Source organism: Uloborus diversus, chromosome 2, assembly GCF_026930045.1.
Source record: "Uloborus diversus isolate 005 chromosome 2, Udiv.v.3.1, whole genome shotgun sequence".
Taxonomy (NCBI): Eukaryota; Metazoa; Arthropoda; class Arachnida; order Araneae; family Uloboridae; genus Uloborus; species Uloborus diversus.
In genome coordinates, this window is record NC_072732.1 from 121,356,575 (window position 1) to 121,370,052 (window position 13,478).

Consider the following 13,478-nt stretch of genomic DNA (forward strand, 5'->3'; position numbering starts at 1 on the left):
GAGTACCACTGTTTTTCACCCTGCAAATTCAGGCTCAGTTCCAGGCATGGGGAACAGCACTTCTCACTATGTGAAAACATGTGGTAATCCTGAAGCTCAAAGATAGGCGGTTTGAGGGAAAAGTATCATTATGCAATGTTCCTCTCATTCAGTTATTTGGTAAACATCCAACATATCTATTTCGGTCAAAAGTTTTTTTTTTTTAACAAAACGTGTGTTGAAAATTAATCGCATTTGGTTTCTCATAATATATTATCAAATAAGAATGTCAATTAATAATTAATGACTTTAAAATAACTGTTACAGATAGTGTTTCTATTATAATTTTAAGACAGCTCCTTATTCTTACTCCCGGTTAAATTTTGTAATTTATGCAAATACTATCGAATGCTCTAAATTGAATTTTTTTATGAGCCAAGAAACCTAGACCTCTTGCAAAAAGCTCAATCTTTTAGTGCAAACATTTCAAATTTGCAAAAATATGGAAGCAAATTTAAGTCACAAAGAGTAAATTTTATTATGCAATCATATTTGCAATCCATTTCATTAATGAATTGCAATAAATATCGGTAGCATAATTAAGAATTACGCTATTACATTTTTATTGAAGCTATTTTCAGTTTCTCTATGCAATTGCCGTTCTGTGCTATAGAACATTCTTTTCTTATCTGTTTCTATAAATAAAACACGGGAAAAACTTTTTTTTACATATTTCTCACCCAAGATGTATATTTGTTATAATTGTCAGACTCTTTTGTGCGTAAAGCAATTTTTTTTTCCCTGTCGTCAAATCAACTGAAATATTTGTTCTGAAAAAGTTCTACCTTTTTATTTTTTGCTCCTAATATGGTTATATATAATGAAGCAATTAATTAAATTCAAATCATATATCATTGTTGCAAGATTAATTTCATTGAAAGTTTTAAAATATGTGTGGCAAAAAAATGCAACACATATTTTTCCAACTCTAAGCTCTAATGTCACATATCTCTGATGCTCAATTAATTTTTTAGTATGATTAGTTCTATGTTTACTAAAGTAGTTGTGTGCTTTTATACATTGCTTTAGTCGGGGAAAAATATTTGGGGGATCAAATCTTTTTAAAAGAAAGTTATCATCATTAACGAACTTTTATTAGGCCAAAATAGGTCTGTTAAGATCACTCACAACAGCCTTCATTCAAAAAGCAACTTTTTTAAAAACAAGTGGTAGTTTAAAACCAATTAAAATAAAATTTGCAAACAATAAACCAAATGTTTCGGAGAACGGCATTCACCCGCGTTTCTCCATAACCACAATGGCTTTACCTATGTTTTATCACTTGTTCTCAGATGATTAAGTAGAATAATTATACAAAAGAAGCTACCTGCTGTACTGCGGTAACATGGAAACAATTTCTGGTCTCTTTAAAATTTGGCATTCTTTGTAAAACTTGTGTTGAACAATGTTATTAAAACACCTAAAAACATCTTGAAAAATGAAAAACATCAAATGATATTTTGATATAACTTCCAGCCTTGGTACAAGCACACGAGTATGATGTTCAGCCTTTAATAAAAGTCACTGCTACAGGTTCTTTTGAAAAGACGCAAATATTCCAAAAAAGTTAATCTACACAAGAAAAAATATTGTTCCGCATAAACAACTGTTAATTGTATATAAACAGGCGTCCCTCGTATAACACGGTGCATGTACAACGCAGTTTCGATATTACACGGTACCAAATTCGTGATTGTTATAACACGGTTTCGATATTACACGGTACGAAACTTGAATTTGATACTTCATGGTTTTGATACAACACAAATGCTACTTTTTAAAAAGATGGAATTTCATTTTTGTTTAATACATACAAACTAAATTTCATGTTTGATAATAATTCTAATAAGTTTTTGCTTTGTTTTTATGAAACTTGGTTTCGATACAACACGGTACTCATCCCTTGATTTACATTATTTCTAAGTCTCGTATAACATGGTTTCGGTACAACACGATACATATTGACATGATTTTTGCTATGTACCTGATTAATGAGTGTAAAAACTAAGAGTTAAAAAGTTATTTTTAAAAAGTCTTGTATAGCACGGTTTCGATACTACACGGAACGAATCAACCGTGTTATGCTAGGAACGCCTGTATATATTTTTCCTTTGCAGAACATGTAGTTTTACGGGAAAACAATCAATTTTCTAAGTAACACAGTGTTCTAAAAAGCTTTGAACGAACCTTTTAGCACTTCATAAAATGCTGCATGACATTTTTAATCAAAAAATAAGAAATAGGGGGATAATTCTTATTTTTTAATTTGAACGGTAAAAATTTACCTTTTTAGTCTGTCAGTGAGGATATATTAATTACTTTTTTTTTTCAAATAACATATCGATGTATCTAGAAAGAAAAACTCTTTTACAATTATTTCTAAACGTAGTAAGACACCTGCACATGGATAAACTTTTTGATGAAAAAATATCCGACAAATGCAGCATGTTTTTTCATTCGAAAGCTTATTTCTTCTGATATAAAAAGGGGTTCTCCGTTTCTCCCAAACACTTTCCTATAGTCATCTTCGAATTTCTCTTTTTATTTATGATAATTTTATCATTTATACTATACAAATATATTGCTCATAATAAAACATTTTAAATAATAACGGAAAAGGACTGCATTAAATTAAATTAAATTTAAGGAAAGATCTCTATCACGTACGTCAGTTAGGCTATGCTCTTTTAAGTTCCATTCAAGTCGTGATTTCCTCATATTATCGTATTGCTTCACCCTCGACCTATTCAGAACCTATTATAAGACAGCCACTGCTCACCAGGGTGTTTCAAAAATGCATGTAAAAAAAAAAGTTTCTCCTAGATAACAGGACACCCCTCAATATTTTTAGACTTGTGGATAAACTGGAAGAATTTTAGCTTCCTATATCAACTGAAAGAGGGTGCTCAACTCCCTCCTCCAAACTTTCATAAGTATGGGGAGGGGGATTTAAAAAACCCTATGAACTGAAAAAACACAACTCTACACATTATAATATACACTAGCAATATGCATACACATTGCAATAAAATAATTTACAAAAAACAAAAAAACAGCTGGGGAAATTAAATGTTTCTAAATTTGTGGCATTTTTTACGCTACAGCTAATGTTAAATTAAGGGGTCATTAAGCACCCTCTTAAAACGTGAGTAAGAAGCTAAAACTTTTTCAGCATAATACTGTTAGTAAGTCTGAAAAATGTAGGGGGTGTCCTGGACTCTAGCTGAAAAAAAAGTTTTTTTGAACCACCCTACTGCTCACGTTGGTATACTAAGCCAAAGATTAAGCATCGAAAGAATGTAACAGGTTGAAAAAAGCAAGGCATGATTATTGAATACGCCAACTAGGCCTGGGTCTAGAGCCCCCGCTGTTTAGGGGCCTCCAAGTGGCTAAAGTTTTTTCACCAATGACTTAAATTGTAAATTTTGACAACAAGGGGTCCCCGCAAAAGAATTTGGTCTTGGGCCCTCGAACATCTTAATCGACCCCGGAGAAAAGTACATACAAAATGGAAGATTTGCTGGAACAAACATCAGAAGTGTTCTTTTATTAACTGTAAAGTAGGGAAATTAATAAAAGGACATTTATTTTATGATTTATTTCTCAGCAGAAAAGATTTTAAATGTTCGTGTGGTTTTTTATGGCCACAATGAACCAGAGTATATGCTATTGCATGTCGTAAGGTGCTTACTTGCGCAAGAAATCATCAGTGAGGTGAGAAAAGGTATTAATGTGTTGATCCTGTTGAAGTGCTACTGCATGTATTGAACTGTATAAAGTGCAAGCCCATATAAACATTATGTATTTTCGAAACTTTTGAAGTATTTTATTTGTTTTTGTTTTTGATTTTTTTTATTTATTTTTTTTTTTTTTTGATGTTACTCTGATGAAACTGAAATTAACGATGGAGAATATGAAGCAAAGTGAGATGGCAAAAGATTTTACTCTGCCTGCGGCACCGTCAGTCTGGCAATATTTTATGATGTTATTAACGATATTTTTTATTCAGTAAAAAAAATGTCAGAATCAATGAGTATGACAATGCAAGAAATTTTCAAAATTTGATAGGGATATTGTAATATTGTGTAGCAAATCAAGAATAATTTCTGGTTTATAAAAGAAGAAAAGTTCTGCTATAAATATTTCAAACATTAATCGACACCAACTGATATTCAATGCAGTATCTATTTAATTTTAGGCATGTTTTTAGTTTAATTGTGTTTTCCAATTTATCCTGTGCATAATGGGAAAAGTGTAATAATTTATTTCATTTATTTACTCATTCATTTATTAGTTCGTTTTAATATCCACTGATTTATTTATTTATTGAGTAAACTTGAAACATTTATTTACTACTTCACTTACTTATTTATCATTCATTAATTTATTATACATTAGTTTAATAATTTGTTTATTTCTGCTTTATTCATTCATTAAATATCTCATATTCATATAGTCATTAATTCACTGGATATTTTTTTAAATTTTTTTTTCGAAGAAAATACGCTTAATAAAAAATTAATTTTAAATTTGTTCATTTTATAAAAATGCATTTTATTAATTATTTTACTTAGTCCAACTTTTCCCAACTTAAATTTACTCTCACTTATTCAGATACAGAATGCTACCTAAGATTATGTTATGGAACAAAACTTGTTAAAACTGCACAAAGCAAAAAGTGACAATTGTTAATAAATTTAACAGAATAAAACGATTCAGAATTTTTGGCTAGGTAGCAAAACTTCATGCGTTTGAGAATGAAATTGCTTAATAAGTGAATGGTCAATTTGATCCGAATTAAACTCATGAAAAATAGGTAAGAATCGGGATGCAGGAGTAAAAATATCGCACGTCTAGTCCCTCCCATAACTCGATTCTCAAATAAACCGCCGGTCACACCTCAGTTAAGTCCATAACTTTGCTTGCGTACAAATACATTTTAATAGTTTTCTAACATATCAACATTTTCTTTGCATTTTTTTCTTATGAGAATTCGGTTTTATGTTACTCAATAATTGCAAACTACGGCGTATAAAATATCTTTTTATGCATCATAAAGGTTTAAAAAAATACATATGTAGTAAAAGCATCAAAAAATCTTATTTTTGTTTTAGTTTAGAAGTTATTATTATACTTTTAACGTGTTGACTTTTACTCACTTTTTTGTATGTTTGATGTAATATTATAAATATAAATTGATGCTGTGCTGTTTTTTACTCAGAACATTATAAGACATATCATTGATGATCAATGTTTTCTTGCTATAGCATTGCATGCTGATTTTGAAATTTAAACTAAAGTAAAATACTTATTAAAAACCATATTTACATCAGCTTGTACAAAAATTTATTTAAAGATAAGAAACAAAAAATGTCCATCCCCCGAATGTAATTTAAAAGCTCTCAAACTTCAAATACAAATAAAATGATGAAAAAAGTACAGTGCAGTTAGTTTGATAAACAAAAATAGTCTTTTCTCTTTTTTTTTAACGTCTTAAAAATGTCCAAGAAGTATAAAAATATAGAACTGCATATGATTACTGTATTATCAATATTAAACTACAGTCAAATACATGTATAAAAATACTTTCAACATATTTTGCCATTAACGCAGAAATTAATTGACTAGTAGCTTCAAAACGCAAAATCTTCTGAAGCATTTTTTAAAATACTTCAATTGAATAATTTTGCAGAGAATTATTTTTTAAAACTCAACCACAGCTTGCAATCCGTGAGGTTAACAATTTTAGAGGAAAAAAACGGAAAAATGGCTTTATATATTAACCGTTAATGTTTGCAGAAGTGACTATTCAGCAGACTTTAAAACAATATTTAATATTGTTACAAGGAAATGGAATTAAAAAGAATTCACTCTTTATAAATGAGCGACATGAATATCGGTGTTCTTTAAGAAGATTAGTGAATGTGGAACATTGTAATTAATCAAATCACCTCATGCAGCAACAAAAATTAACTTAAGCATTTGAATAGCACTCAGCAGTAATTTTAATGATCCTGTTTAAAACCCAAAATAATCAGGTCATTTTAACAAAACATTCATATAATTAAATAAAATTATCCAATTACGCATCAGAATTGAAACAACTTTATTTTAAATGTATGTTTCTAAGTTTTTTTTCCTGTCATAAAACTGATTTGCCTCTTCAAGTTAAATATTATTCTTAAAAATGTATTATGTAAATATGTATGTATAGAAATGTGATCTTTCATAAAATTATTCTTCTCCTTTAGCGAGTGCTTTTTTTATTCACATTGAAACATTCACCGCACCAGGGATTCTAAAAATAGGTGCCGCTTCACCCAGGGGTGCTGCAATGCTGCAAGAGATGACGAGGGGTACCGCGTCATCTCACTATATATATATATATATATATATATATATATATATATATATATATATATATATATATATATATATATATATATATATATATATATATGGAAGCACGAGCATACAGTATATAGGTATATTTACTTGTAAACGTGATTATGTACTTGTATAGACGTATATACGTACATTTACGTGTATACACCAGTACATGTATGTACCCACGAGTATATCCGTTAATATACATGTATGCTTACAGAGTGAATCCAAGCTCTTAAGAGAAAAAAACTAAGGGGTGTGAGAGGGGAGGAAACGAAGCAAAGAATCATAAGGAACTTATGGTCATTGACCCGCTACATGCACACAAAACCAGAAACTAATGAAAGCAGAACAGGTCAAAAATTTGTTACACAAAAATGATTTTACCCAAAATTTCAGTTTTTAAAAAATATTTAGAGCAGCTGTTAAAAGTTACAACCTATAGTAGATCTAATACGTACATCGCAACAAAGGCGCAGCGATTGATGGAAGTATTTCAAAAGTCTCGTTATTGCAACAGAGAGTGCTCTGTGATTGCGATTCATGTATTACAGCTGCAGGCCGCAAATTTTATCAATCGCTTTAAAAGTTTCCTAAAATCTAAAATGCTGTGTTAAATTGTTTTTGTGTAATAAATTTATGACCTGTTTTGCATCCATTAGCTTCTGGCTTTGCGTGCATTGATTACGTCAGCATTGTGTTTGTGGCCATTTGTTTCTTATGTGATTCTTGCTTCTTATCTCCCCCTCCCTTATCCTTCCCACCTTTTAATAATTTTCCCAAGAGTTTAAACTCACCCTGTACACATGTATATAATATGCTTGTATGTAAGTGTCTACTCGAGTTCGTACTCGAATATACGTGTCTACCTGAGTATATCAGTTTTCATATATATATATATATATATATATATATATATATATATATATATATATATATATATATATATATATATATATATATATATATACTAGCAGAACCCGGCAGACGTTGTCCTGCCTTATACATATTTTATCTCCAATGGTGAGTGTGATGGCATTAAAACGTTATAACGTATTATAACGTAACGTTATTACGTATAACCATCAGAAAATTTACTAACGACATACCTCTTACGAAGAAGCGAGTTCCATAAATTTTGAAAATATTAACAACAGAAACGTGCGAGACAATAATTACATTTTTGGCAAGGCTGAAATCGATTTGAGTGCCCCATTCAGCGCTAAATTTATACCATTCCGGACGGCATTAAAATAATTTTCAATATTGCAGCATATTATGAAAAACAATGCGGATATGAAGTATTTTCAAATAAGACTAAGCTATTGTACTTTTTAAACACATAAAATGTTTAAAGTCTGGATACTTATGAAGTGGAAAAAACGTTCAGATTTGAGCTAGAATGAGGATTTCAGTTGTAAATTATCGTCAACAGTCGCTCTAAAAATATCTATCTGAATAAGGAAAGTAGTCCCCCCCCCCTCCCTTCGTAATAAGAAAAAAATTCAAAATAACTTAAACATTCTGTTTTTGTTTATCCCCAGTTTTCCGACACTTCAAACTTCCTCCCCCTTTTAATATTTTAATCTATCAAATGTATGATTAAATCTGAAAATGGGGGGAGGGGGACGAAATGTTGACTTAACTGGGGAGACACCCTTTTTTAACCCCTACAAAATTTGCAGAATAGCTCCAAAAAAATTCCCTTTTTAATAAATTCTCGAAACGTCATTTTTAGAATATTGACGTCAGTCTCTCAAAATCAGCATCAACCATTCTGAAACAACGATAACGGCTCATCTAAAAACCTCCATAAGATTAAAATTAATAGTGAAAATCTTCATTAATACAGGTAAAATCCATGTCTTCGGCCGGCTTACAAAAATTGTAAAACGATCTGTTAATAATTTTCGTCAAAAAGATATTGTCGCCAAATCCTGAAATACTAATAGTCGCCATAACATGGAACTAAACATTTTCATCCAAAATGAGTCGTAAAATTTGGCGATTGTTTGAAAATGTGCAAAAAGAAAAATTTATGGAAGTTTTTGTGCTCTTTAATGGCTTTGCCTAATTTAGTTTATGGTGGATTATTTTACATCTTGAAAAACGTTTTAAAGATTCTTTTAATGGCGATATTTCGTTTACATGGTGAAAGCGGGGAAATATTGGCTTCAAAAACAGCGACAGTTGAAAAAATTGCCAAACGTATTCGCATAAACTACTGAAATCTTTGCAAAGAGTTTCGCGAGATTTCTACTGGTAGATTGGATAATGAGTGATTGTCTGATCAGCACAAATAATAAAAACATAACAATAATTTCATAATTTCATTAAAGTTCCATTTAAATGGAAAATAGTCAGCCAAATCTATTTATTATCAGCCAATCTTGTGAAAAAACGTTACCATAAGATTTGACTTGAGAAAAGACTCGAACAATCATACGAAACTCAAAAATATTGAACAGTACAACAATTCTAACTATCAACTGGGAGTTGAGATGATGCACTAATAATGAATTGAGTTGAGGAAAGCCTTCGAGTATAGAACAAAAAAGCTCATAACTCGTTTTTCATACAACTTAGAACTTTCTAACAGATGCCATCTTCAGCAGAAAAATAAGCGCTTTCGATGGAAACAATTTTAATATGTGCAGGCATTTTTTCACCGTCATATTTGGGCATTTATGCGAAAATTTGAACGAATTAGAATAAAAAAGGAACTATCAATCGGATTTTTTTCGAACTGATCTACAAACCTCCTCAGTACCAAAAAGAACAAACGGTGAAAGTTTCAGCCAAATCTACCGGGTAGTTTCTGAGATCTTAGGGAACAAATTTACCAAAGTCCATTTATATATAGATGAGTAAAAGCGAGTATATACGTGCATAGTCGAATATATATCTGTATCGATAAAAAATACTTGCAGATACACATATACATGTTTATTGGTGCATTTATGTGAATACATGATACGTGCCTACAGGAGTATATGCGTATGCATACACATATACGTACGTATATTTAACCCTGTTTACCGTAAAAGCAATACATATTAAGTTAAATTAATATTTAATTTATATCTGCCTTATACTTAAGGATTAAGTTTTAAAAGAACAATATTCGTTAAGCCTGATAATATGACCACTTTACACCATCTTGTTTAAATTGTTCTAAAAAGTTATCCAAAATCGATTCAGCTAACTGCTAATGAGTAAGAGTTCTTGAGACATGTAGGAAGCTTCCTGCGCAGTCAATCTGTTCATAATTCTAACAAACAAAATTTCCCAAGAAAGTTAAAAAAGGTATTTAGATTTTTAAAATTTTCATATTCACACAAATATTGTTTTTGCCAAATAAAATTTTTCCAGTTTTAAAATTTTGTATTTAAAATGTAGTTTCTAACTTCCCTAGTCTAAAATAAAATTTTACATTCACTCGAACATTTATTTCCAAGCTATAGCCATTTATTTGACGCATGACCACTTAACCCCCTTGACCCCTTTCTCCCACCAGACCCTAAACTTATTACCAATACAGCAACAACCCTGACTTTACTAGAGAAAGAGACTATACCCGTACAAGTTTGATTTCCCAAATGTTCGATAGGTTAACCTTTCGTAATGCAGCAGGTATCCAGTCTTACGACTAATTTTCCGTAAGACTCATTATACACGGTGTGGTTTTTTTTTTTTTTAAAGCAATGATTTAATCCCAATACGTGCACAGTAAAAATATTTTTGTATTTTTGCGAAACAGAATTTAACATCAATAAAAAATAAGCATGTACGATGAAGAAAACACAGTAAATAAATACATTTCAAAAAATAAATAAATAAATAAATAAAAACAGACATCCGAGTTTAAATTTAGAATTGTTCGGCAAAAAAAAAAAAAATTAATTTGAATTTTGTCATTTTGAATTCAAATTATGTTTTTCGCAATCACGAGTGTGTGTGTGTGTATGTAAGCGTGTGTGGGGGTATGTGTATGTGTGTGTAGGCATGTGTGTTTGTGTCTGTATGCAGGCATAAGTGTTGGTAGTTGTGTGTATGAGTGTTTGTGTGCGTGGGGGCAGGGTATGTGTGTAGGCATATGTGTTTGTGTCTGTGTGCATGCATGAATGTGTGGGTCGTTGTGTGTATGTGTGTATGTGTATAGGTGTATGTGTGTGTATGTATGTGTTTGTGTGTGTATGTGTGTATGTGTATAGGTGTATGCGTGTGTATGTGTATAGGTGTATGTGTGTGTATGTGTGTACGTGTATAGGTGTATGTGTTTGTGTGTATGTGTGTGTGCGTAGTTGTGTATGTATGCGCGTGTGTGTAGGGATATGGATGCAACCTGGAGACGGTTTTCGCTATAGGAGCAGCATCGTGAGGAGCCGGTCGATGGTGATGCTGCGGAGGGTGCTGGCGGGAAAATAAAATCACAGGACATCAAAACAGTCAAATAAAAGCAATAAGCAATCGTAATTGCTCAAAAAAAAAAAAAAAAATTGTGCTGCAAAAATCCATGTTCCTGACAGTCGATTGACTCGTCGATAATCCGCTTGCGGACAATCGGGAGTTTACTGTATAAGCACTTGAAACGATGAATAAAAATATTTGAGATTTTTTTTAAAAATCAGAAAAATCTTCGCCTTTGCGACGAGAATCCCTGGTTGTAAAAGTGAGAGTCCCAATCCCCCAATCTCTGTTTGCTAGTGTTGTCAATCAAAAAAAAAAAAAAAAAATTCTTGTACAGATAATAATGGGCAAAATAAAAAGAGTCGACTAGAAAAAAATCAAGCAAGTTAATCTTTTATTAAATGATTAGCAGCTGTTTAAAGTTTATCGATTTTCCGGACACCAGGTTTGAAGGGATTCAAGAATTGAGTTTCGGCTAAGTGTTTTTTTCTGAGATGCTTAACTACAAACGAAATAAAGCAATAATAGACAGTGGAGCATTCTGTAAATTAGTAATGAGATACTGGTTCCGGGTTTGATGCCAACCGGTCGAAGATCCTCTGCGTTCGTTAGTGGTTACTGGAGCACGTTAAATTCGTGGTCAGGAGGTCCTCCAAATGAATTAATACCTATGGAGGTGCTGGATCATACGGGGGACCCTGGAGTGTGAAGTGAAGTAATTACACATTTATTAAATCTCCGAAGCTAAAACTTCCCACCAAAACAACGCTAAACCAAAAAGATCATCAATTCTAGATCATTAAGTAAAACATATCTGCAAAAATCTCTTCACTTTTTACTCAATTTTTTGAAAAAAAATTAATTTGTATTAAAAATATCTCCTTCGACCATATAATCTGAGATTCTGAAAAGTGAATAAAATTATAAAAAAACACCGTTTTCTGTTTTTGATTTGTTTTAAATTCTTCCTTCCTACTATTACCATTTTAATTCAACACGGTATGCACTAAAGTGGGTCGAAAAACATTTTTTTTTCTTAATCAATTTCTAATAGTGCGGAAAACTTGCGCATTGGACTACTTATAACGGGTAAAATAATTTTAAAAAAATTATTTCAAAAATTTGAAATTGCTCAAGAGCCCTCAAGTTGAAAAAAAAATTGCCAATTTTTAAAGACGTATATATATATTTTTAAATAATTTACTTCATTTCAAATAGTATAAAAATACACTTGGTAATTGTCGAAATGTAGAAAAAAAACTTGGGGGAACTTTATTGATCATTTGAATTCGCCCAGAAAGCCTTAAATACCATTTTTAAAGAAAAAGTCATAATATTTTAAAATTCCTAAACTGACATAAAGCTATAAAAATATACTATTAAACATCTGTTTTTAAGTTTTAAATACATTTTTCATAGGATGAAATGACTGAGGACTCACCACGTTCAATCCCGTTATTTCAAATTTTTTCAAGGGGAGGGGGTGTTGAAGGGTACAAATTCAATGGAAGTTTCAACGGAAAACAGAAAAATTCACGCCCACCCAAATGTAAATTTATTTATTTTTTCAAAGCCTTGGTAGGGTCGGGTGGGGGACAACGAACCACTCCCTGACCCCCTAAATGGCGGGCTCAATCACGTGGCGGAGGCAGCAAGTCGAGTCCCACTCATTACCCTACTCAATCAACCAACCAACCAATTTGGATGTCATTCATTATGCTGAATTTCCTTAAATTCTGAATTCGTATCAAGATGTTCTTGATCTGATTAATATTTACTATGAAAATCTTCTCGGTTTTCACGCTAGCGACATTTTTCTTCATCCTCTGTCACAAGTTTTACTCACCTCTCTACCGAGTGTGGTAACAAATATTCAAGCTATGGCAGGGCTTCGGCCTTTCAATAAATATTTAAACCTCCGTTTTATTAAGATTTTACTTATTTCTTCATTATGTTAAAATGACTCAGGACTCACCAAGTGAATTTAGCAGCAAGTCGACTTCTCTCTCCCACCTCCTTCCCCCTTACACACAAACACCGTACCCAACCAACCAAACCTGTGATTTTTTTGTCTAAGTTAAGAAAAGTTTGACTCAATAGTATCGAATTTTTGATTAAAGATCTCCCTCTGAATGGAATCCCAGTCTCCTCAGTCAGTCCCAACGGTTAACAGTGCTAACTGGAAGGTTAAAACTTCAATGTTTTCCAAATTAGCCCAACAAGCGTAATGCAGATACAGGAAAATTATAGTTAAGACTTATGCTCCAGTTTGGTTTGATATTAAGATACATTACACCGTGAAAGACGGTCCGAAGCATATACTAAAGTTCACCGTCATTCATAAAAACTCGTTCTCTCATTCATAGAAACTCTTTCTTCTTATCGAGAGAATATGATATTACGATGATATTGGACTACACAAACGGCACATTCGAGAATTAGGCTACAGGAGAATACTGAAAGCCTGAAATGAGCCGCAAGGATTCTTCAAGCTTTCACTAATTAATTTTCAAGCCGCAGATTATTCTAAATTTATTGATCGGCTCTATTAAAAGCCGATACCACTACCATTGTTATCAAATATGGCAACAGAAGACTTTGAACTTCAATGAAAGTCAAAGCCTTGCCATAGCTCGAATGTT

At 31.8% G+C, this 13,478-nt stretch overlaps 1 protein-coding gene across 1 annotated transcript in view; it reads left to right on the forward strand.

The window, feature by feature from the left end:
• The window catches only part of LOC129216514 (potassium voltage-gated channel subfamily H member 8-like), a 105,328-nt gene extending 93,783 nt beyond the window's left edge, over nt 1-11,545 (forward strand). Inside the window, exon 15 of the mRNA XM_054850729.1 lies at nt 11,389-11,545. Within this exon, the coding sequence (XP_054706704.1) occupies nt 11,389-11,545 (157 nt within the window). The remainder of the gene's footprint in view (nt 1-11,388) is intronic.
• Nucleotides 11,546-13,478: the final 1,933 nt, after the last annotated feature.